Below are 8,965 nucleotides of genomic sequence, written 5' to 3'. Positions count from 1 at the left end.
GCTGATATTTGTTAAATTTTGCTTCGCTTCGTATGGCAACAGGACCACGTGTCAAAGTTGAAGGCGATAACGATTTAGACATGGGGTAAAAATACGTAAATCATTATCAAACCAAAGAATTACGCCTTTACATCATCCGGAATTATTTTTCATTTGAAACGCATCTTTGTGTAAGTATTTTTTTCTTTTGTTTTTACGTCATATTAAAATTCATCCCTATAATTATTATTTTAATCCATAACATTCTATTTATAAATTACGTCCAAACTTCCGAAAATAATTAGATTTCTTAATATTTTTATTTTACCAGAAAGTAGGATGATTTATTTAACAACAGTTAATAAATACAAATTCCTTTAAATATAGTATAATAATTTCCTTCCGTATTTTTTTATTTAGATGACGCTTCAGATTAATAAATTTCACTATTTAATTATGTATTTTTAAGTCAGTGGAAGCCTTTAGGCAATAATTTAATAAATTCTAATTGTAATGCCGTTTTTTAAAATAAAAATACCATATAACTCAACGGTTTTAATTAGTTACCTATGAAATACCAAATATATCCATTCTTTTAATATAAAAAATATAAAAATGATAATTTATTTACCTTTTCTAGTATATTTACGCATTTAAATGAAGGCATCATTTTTCAGACATATTTGGTAAATATTCCCATTTTTATATTATACTGTAATTTCATTAGTGGTCAATACTGTTGAGTATATCAGCTCTATCTCTATACTTCCGCTTCTTTCCTATATATAACTTTAGTTCCAAGTTGTGGTTAAAATATTTAGATCTTGGACGTCATAAGATAAACCTCATATTTAACAGCATAAATACATATAAATATTAATTGATTTGTGTTTAATTGAAAATGTCAGTTCAGGAGCCAAATTCATTTTATTTAAATATGCTATGATGTCTCTTTTCTTTTTTTAGGAAGGATTCGTCTTGTATTGGTCGCCAATAGGAATAAAGTGTTTTTTTTGCAATATCCAATATAAAAAAAACGAAAACAAATTTGCATATCAAATTAAAAAGTGGATATTATTGTACTAAATATTTATTTCATTGATGGGCTCTCTTGATTTTTAATTAAAAATAATACCTACGATACCAAATATCTTTCGTTATAGACTTTTTTATATGTTAACTCATTTTATCATAGTTCAAGAATTTTTCCCAACATCGCATAGTCCAAATTTCTCTCTAAAATGAATAAACACGTTTAATTTGTTTCTTATCAATCGATTATTCATAAACATTTAACATAATTATGTTATTGTACAGGCAAATTATTGCTTTTATATTATAAACATCCGTAATGGGTGATACAATTACACATGAAATAAATCCGCAAAGTGTTCTAAATTGAATCTAATCAGTTTTACCACCCATTATAATTCGGTGTGTGCTTTAATGAAACAATTTGAACAAGCAAATGTTTCTTTGTTAACCCTATATAAACCCTCTTGTTTAACAAATACTCTGATAAAATTATGCATAAGTATATAAATTGTTTATCAGCTTTGTTTTTATCTAGTTTCACATGTAGCTAAAAGCGTACGTTTTTATTTACATGATAAAAAACAAAATAGGTGAATATAAAAGTATTCAGGTGGTCTTAACAAACTTTAACGTTATTGTTTTAGCATCAAATTCCGATATAGTGTTTTTTTCTGTTATGTGACAATCAATGGACCTTTTCATCCGGTGGAACCAATTTTGAGCGTATCAACCGCAAAATCATTGGGTACCAAATCAGGACTGTAGGGCGGATTAATTTAATATTTTCGCCGGACAAATGGTCTGGTGTGGGCGGATATGTGAGCGCTTGTATTGTCGTAATGAAAGACGTTAGACTCTTCTTCGCTTTTTGCCGAAGATTTCTGTAATGGGAAAGAAACAGCAGAAGCGAAAAAACACCAAAAATTTCACTGAAATTATAGAATGTTCCGAAGAATGTTATGTTTGACAATGTTAAGTTTCTAATGAAAGCGTCAGATCACGTCTAACAACAATTATTAATGTCAATGCCAGAAATACAAATAGCAACCCCCCTATCTGTATTGGATTTATTACTTAACACGGTCATCAAACTAGGGTCTCAGTCGGTTATGTGACTAAAATCCACGTAATAATAATTATTTATTATCACAGTAGTATATGACAATTCCGATATAGTATTTTTTTGTTATCAATGAGAAAGATGCATATTTCAAGTTTTAAGCTTAGTATAACGCAACTTTTAAGTTCAGTTTTTTGGTTATACCAACTACGAGTTTACTAGGGTTGATCTTTATATTTCATATATTCTCTTATATTATTCTCTGTGAATATAAGAGAATATATTCAAATATTCTCCGTGACCATCAATGGACCTTTTCATCTGGTGGAACCAATTTTGAAAGTATCAACCGAAAAATCATTGGGTGTCAAATCAGGACTGTAGGTTGGATTAATTTGATATCTTGGCCGGACAAATGTTCTGGTTTGGGCTAATGTATGAGTGCTTGTATTGTCGTAATGAAGGACATTTGACTCTTCTTCACCTTTTTCCGAAGATTTCTGTAATGAGGAACAATATCCACATAACGCCAATTTCATTTTTTTTGTCCCAAACTACTGCTAAACATAAAAATGTCACTAATATTATAGAATGTTCCGAAGAATGTTATGTTATATTTAACAATGTTAAGTTTCTAATGAAAGATGACGTGGGACAACATTTAGTTCTCTCAATGCTAGAAATACAAATAGCAAAGCTATCTGTACTGAGTTTGCTATGGTCCATACTTTGCTTTATAGCCTTCTCAGTTTGTTATGTGATTAAAATTTACGTAATAAAAATTATGTTTTTTATCATATGACAATTTACCTATATTTCTATTATGTATCGTTATATAAATTTGTTTTTATTAAGTGTTTAATTAAGTTATGCATATATAAAATAAATAGCTAAGAAATTACACTGTTTAATATATCCTCTTTATTGTAGGTGCAATTTTCCATGTACTGTACGTTTATTTTGTATAAAAATAGAATAAAATATGGCAGTATATTTTCGAATTGTTGTTTTAGCAAGTAGTGTGTTTATAACCGATAGCTAGTCGTGGAAAACAAGCTTTCCACCATAATTTTAAAATATGTTTGTTATAAAGAACTCTGTTTTTTGATAGAATAATTTAGTTGAATTTAGAAAGAATGAGACTGAAATATCGTTTTTTTTTTAAGTGTATGGCAGTTTTTCGATTTGTAAAATTTTGTTTGTAAAACTGAAATAAATAAAAAGTTGAGATTTCCTCCGTATACTTGTTACTTTCTTCTCTACCACTCACATTAGTTTCATAGATTTTGCGTGACTTTTGACATTTTGATAATTATCTGTAATTTGTAAAATCGCAAAATTCGCATTCTTTTGGATTTAAAATTTTAATATGTCTTAAACCATCAATGGTTTTCATTATTTGATCAGAAACTATATTAAATTGAGGGTATCATAAAATTAGTTGCTCTCTTTTTTGCTTCAACCACCTTAATTTTATTCTTTTCTTTTTTCGAATTTATTTTCTTGATTTCAACCTAGGTTTCACAATGTAATACAACTGTACAGTGTCTATTGATTTTATGCTTAAAATATCACTGTTTTGTTTCTTAATCGGTTTTTTCTTTGTATTTTCATCATTAATAACCTTTAAATGTTGGTAAATTAACTAACCCTTCTTGATTTTCTTTCAACTGCGTTACACCATTTATGTAGCTATGTTTTTGACCTCCCACAAATTCTATTCTCTGTTTCTAATTATGTTTTTCTATGGTAAAAGCAATTAAAAGGACAAATACAATCACACCGTATACGGTGGATTTTTATTAACTTAGAGAGAATAAATAGAGACTTTGATACACTTATTTAGTTGATTTATATTATTTTTAAAGGTCTAGTAATATTAATAAAACTATATTTTAATGCAAAAATAATTTAATATAAAAACGAATAATAAATTAAATTATTTTACAAGACTATGCGTCCTTACAGTACGTACTTTAGGGTACTTAAATTTAAATATCACACATATCAGTTTACTAAAATAGGTCTCACTAAAATTAATAATTAAAAAAATAATAATAATTAATAATTAATGATTAATAAAATTAATTATTAACTAAAATTATAAATCATCAGGAAAAATCTGAAAACTATAAATTTGCGCCTGCGCAAATAGGAAAATAAACTATATCAATTATTGGACCAGCCAATAAAAATGACAATAGAACTAAGAATATCATAAACAATATCATCGTACATATCAAGAAAATAATTGAAATGTAAGACAAACGGATATCGTCGCGATATCATATCTCTACGGACCTAATAGTGGACAGGGTAATTAAAAACAATAAGCTACAGCTTTCGTTAGTTTCCGGGAAAACCAACCATATAGTGTCAACACCTTTTGGAATATCACTACAAAATACTGATGCATATATGACTGATACGGAGGCTGTTACATGCACCCACATGTCTCCACAATCATATTTGATAGAACCTTAGTTGTCACTGTTTTGTTACCGTTCAGGTAAGCCAGTTGTAAAGGTTGAAATTGAGTGGCCGCACAACAAGGTGTCAGCTCAGGCCTTGAACCTCTTAAACCTCCTCGGGTCATTACTTTCTGAAAACAATAAAAAATATATATTAAAAAAACATTTTTACTTTCTCTAAACATAAAATATTAACATATATTTTGATATTGATATGTAAGTTGGACCTGAGCCAATTTTTTTATACACAAAAAATGACTAAAAGAACATTATATAAAAATATATTGATACTCAATTATTTAAATTTTTAAAATAGATCGGTAGGAATATTCCTTCCACTATAACTATTCTCAATAGAAGGACAATATATATTTAAACTAGTATATGTACAATAGATTTGTAAATATGCCAGTAATATATTTCAGTTTGATTTATTTATTATATTCCACATTTTATTATTATGTTATTGTTAATTTTAGACCCACAATTTTTTATTTAATAAATAGATTTCACTTAAATAGATTATAATAATAATCAATAACAACTCCAATGCTGATGGAAGATTTTAATTTTTTTTATGGACAACACAATCTTATTAATAATAGGAAACAATATCCTATAATACCTGACTGTATACGAAATAAACCTAATTTTAATGAGTATCTGAAGAATATGACATCATACTCTTACGAAATAAGAACACGCCTTTTACTCGAAAGCGATTTATAACATTTTGCTATTTAAAAACGATAAATAAAAAATATTTGATTGGATATCTTAATATAGTTATCGTTAAAGAAGAAATTTTATCACGTTTGTTAAACATGAACGTCGTTTGATACAACCACATTAATTACTAGAGAAATTCTTGCTATATTTTATGTCGTGCGGTTTAATTTCATTATGTCACCTCACCTTCGCCATTTCGTAATAAACAGGCCGAATAACTCACCAAGGAATTTATATATGAGTTACTTATCGGGCTGATTAATAAACTTAATATTTACCTGTAGTATGCTGCTGTGGGTGGTAGCAGCGTTCATAATTGCCATCGGTGTAGTACAGGATCCACGGCAAAAGTACGCGTTGTAGTACTTCGGTCTGATGATCCAGTCATCCCAACCGATATCAGCGAATGATATATTGAGGCTCTCTCGGCAGCATTCATTTTTTGATACGCTGCAATCCAAAGAGCGTTTCGGTCTTCTATGGATCATAGTTCGTTTTGGTTGAGAATGAGTGTAGATGATAAGAAAAGGCTTTAAATCACCTAGTGATGATATAGGTGATTGACTTTTGTCCATTCCACAGGTTTTACATACGACATTTATGGCGTGAATGAGATTATCTGGATAATCCATCCAGGTTTTTACGACATAGGTTACATCGATCTTCATCCAACCCTCTGAAAATGATTAAGCTCTATTAATATCTATTCGAGGTGAGTTTCTCTTGTTTCGTTACCTTTCATGTCGGTTTCTTCGATTGCAATTGGTTTGGTTTTTTGGAAACTCTTATTAGTATCCCAGTGAGCTACTTCGGATATTATAAAAGTTTGATTGTGTGGGTCCATGATGTCTCGCTTCTTGTGAAACCATAGTTCCGCTGAACTAACGTCCGGACCGTGTATATCATTGGGTAATTGAAAAGGAAGACATCTGGATGGGAAGAGAACCTTCCGAAGACAACTTGCTTCATCTGTGAAGGAAATGTTCTGTTACTATAAAGTGCGTATAATATTTCCTTGTTCTAATATTGAACTAAATAAAAATTATGTCTTATTGATAGGTATTCACTCACTAGTTGCGCAATAAATATTTTATTGCTAATATTAAAATTAAAAAAAGTAGTAATAGTAATGGTAAAAATAATTCATTTTTATGTGTTTTTTGGTCTGAATAAACCCAGTAATTTTTATAAATAGAAAGATTCCATAAATATCCAAGGTAGTAATGAAATGATTATAGGGCATTACTATCTTTTAGAGTTTTTATATGATATATGATTCTATATTTAAACTTTGTACCATAAATTGTTGTAAACACTAAACTATGTAATTTGTTGTTCGTTATTCAGGGTAAATATCAATATAGTTTTTACCAGATGATGGATATGGTGCTAGATAACCCATTTCACTTTATATATATATAAAAGTTTTATCAAAAAAATGCATGATTGTGAGTATTGGATGATTTTTTTACTAGGAAGGTGTTTAAAAAATGACGTGCTTACCTTCATAGGGAAGCACCACTGCCTGAGTCGTTTTCCCATAAAAATCATCATCATAAGTACTGATGAAATCCATATCTTGATCGGGAAATAAATTTTCCGACTCCTTCAACGGTTGGGGAAGGTCGGAGAGTTGGATTTGCGGTTTTTCCTTTAGTCTCAGCTTCTTCAATATTTGGTTCTTGATATACTCGATACGAAGCGCGGTGAATTCTTCCTCACTAAGAGCACTATAGGGTTCGTTCTCGTATTCTTCATCGACACTATTTTCGAGCGACGATTCCTCATCGCTGTTCCTCATTAAATGGAACGAAGGCAATTTGAATATGGCGCCGAAAACCGGTGTGAACAACAATAATAGCACGAGCGAGAGCTTGATACAAAACATTTTGAAAAAGATTCAGAACCGACTTGTTTACAAATTGTTTTAAATTGATGCTGGGAATTTCTCTCTTAAACATAAACTCTACCCCACCATCTTTGTAGCATTTCTGTTTCGAATGATTTCTTTGAACCTTGAACCTGATATATCTCTATCGGAACTAGAGTAACATAGTGGTAAATTTTTGATAATAAAGCGAGGAATGTCACCATGGGGCACGTGCTATATAGTTGTGTGTTTATTTCCACTTTTAAATGAATGTCGGAATTTTTTTTCGGTTAAATAATTAACCCCTCATTTTTATGCAACCATTCTCGCCGCCCGTACGATTTTATATTCAGTTTGTTTCGAATAGATATTGTCGCCTCATTGTCGTTCGTATAATTATAATATTATCTATAAAGAAGCACAAACAATCATGCTTTTTACACAATTTAACAAAATTCCTGGCTGTTGAATAATCATGGAAAATAACAGATTCACGTCTTATATACGTGATCTAAAAAGAAGATCCCAAGCTAATTTATGATCCACAAAAAAAATTGTACCGTGGATACAATTATTTAGGCAGATGTTTCATTTATTTGAATCTTAATTACGACTTAGAATCAGCTGATTTCCAATTAACTAAAGTTCTAGCATCACGCATATAATTGAGAAGATCAGGAACATGAATATATCGCTTTAATTATATATTATAATTCTTGTAACCTTTTAACATTATATTACGATAACATTTTCATTTTTTTTTCCGGTAATATAGCTCATTATAAAATTTTTGCTTAAATAAAATATCAATAAAATAAATTTAATTTTAAATATGACTGATGAACTAATTGTTTTTAAAAATAACATGTTTTTTTTTTAAAGACGGTATAAAAAATCCGATTTACAAGCGAAAATATTTCCCAGATTTTTTTTTACTGGGATTTGAATGAATTCATCAAGGATCTTGATGATTCTCTCTATTCATCTAATTATATCGATGTATCATTGATGCATCTGCATATATTTCTTAAATATTGATTAAACTTGTAAACAAGTAAATTGTATCCTGAATGTATTAATATAAAAATATCATAAATAATATGTTTATATATTAATAAATATTAATCAATTGGATTGTGCTGTGTGTTTTTAGACTATCAGACTGCTATTGCAGTTGCTCTGAACGTATTATTTATGGCGCCAGAATGTCTGAATTATTGATTGTTAAAAATACAATAATTTCAAACAGTTTTAGAGAGTTGTATCATACCTAAGCAATTATATATAATAATTATACGTCACTACTAGTACTGTGAATTGATTTTGAGGGATTTACATCAGTTGGCGTAATTATTTTCACGTTAAATTTCTTGTTATTACGTTTTACTTTTATTGTATGTCATTTTGTTCATCAGGTTTCAAGAAATTTGTTGAAACTATCATAGAAGATGGCCATGACCATGAAATTATTGACGCATATTGCACAATTATAACATTAACCTAATAAAATGATGCTAGAAATTATATTTTTTATTCTTCCAGGGTTTCATCAGTCAGAAGCTGCTGTAGATACATTGCCTTCTTTATTCAATAGTTTGAGCCCTTTTGTTCATCATGATCTATCTAGTTTATTAATATTTCTAATTTCTAAACACACTAAATGATGATACTGCAATTTAAAACAATGCGACAGATATAAAAGAGAATAAAATGAAATGGGCTTATGTGCTTTAAGTATTAAAAACCATCCATTTAACAAGAAATAATCCAGAATTCAGTGAATCCTCAAACTAAGAAGAAAAAGAGGTTCATATTTCTTAT

At 29.2% G+C, this 8,965-nt stretch overlaps 1 protein-coding gene across 1 annotated transcript; it reads right to left on the bottom strand.

The window, feature by feature from the left end:
* Nucleotides 1-3,967: 3,967 nt before the first annotated feature.
* On the bottom strand, nucleotides 3,968-7,268 carry daw (activin beta chain dawdle). Its single transcript, XM_076406362.1, has 4 exons — nucleotides 6,778-7,268; nucleotides 6,010-6,243; nucleotides 5,553-5,950; nucleotides 3,968-4,676 (listed from the first exon to the last, which is right to left on the bottom strand). The coding sequence occupies exons 1-4, from the start codon at nucleotides 7,160-7,162 to the stop codon at nucleotides 4,512-4,514; spliced, it is 1,182 nt and encodes a 393-aa protein (XP_076262477.1). The 5' UTR covers nucleotides 7,163-7,268; the 3' UTR covers nucleotides 3,968-4,511.
* Nucleotides 7,269-8,965: the final 1,697 nt, after the last annotated feature.

The sequence above is a fragment of the Rhynchophorus ferrugineus genome, unplaced genomic scaffold (assembly GCF_030347505.1).
Source record: "Rhynchophorus ferrugineus isolate W39M unplaced genomic scaffold, kcgeb_rfMv2 rfM5, whole genome shotgun sequence".
Taxonomy (NCBI): Eukaryota; Metazoa; Arthropoda; class Insecta; order Coleoptera; family Curculionidae; genus Rhynchophorus; species Rhynchophorus ferrugineus.
This window is presented reverse-complemented; position numbering and strand designations above follow the sequence as displayed.

What these genes read in the sequence shown, in the direction of transcription:
- daw (XM_076406362.1), bottom strand. Translation starts at nt 7,162, where the DNA reads ATGTTTTGTATCAAGCTCTCGCTCGTGCTATTATTGTTGTTCACACCG. An exon ending in CGAAGAAACCGACATGAAAG is followed by an intron (nt 5,951 to 6,009) that starts GTAACGAAACAA and finishes AATCATTTTCAG; the next exon opens with AGGGTTGGATGAAGATCGAT. An exon ending in CCCACAGCAGCATACTACAG is followed by an intron (nt 4,677 to 5,552) that starts GTAAATATTAAG and finishes TATTGTTTTCAG; the next exon opens with AAAGTAATGACCCGAGGAGG.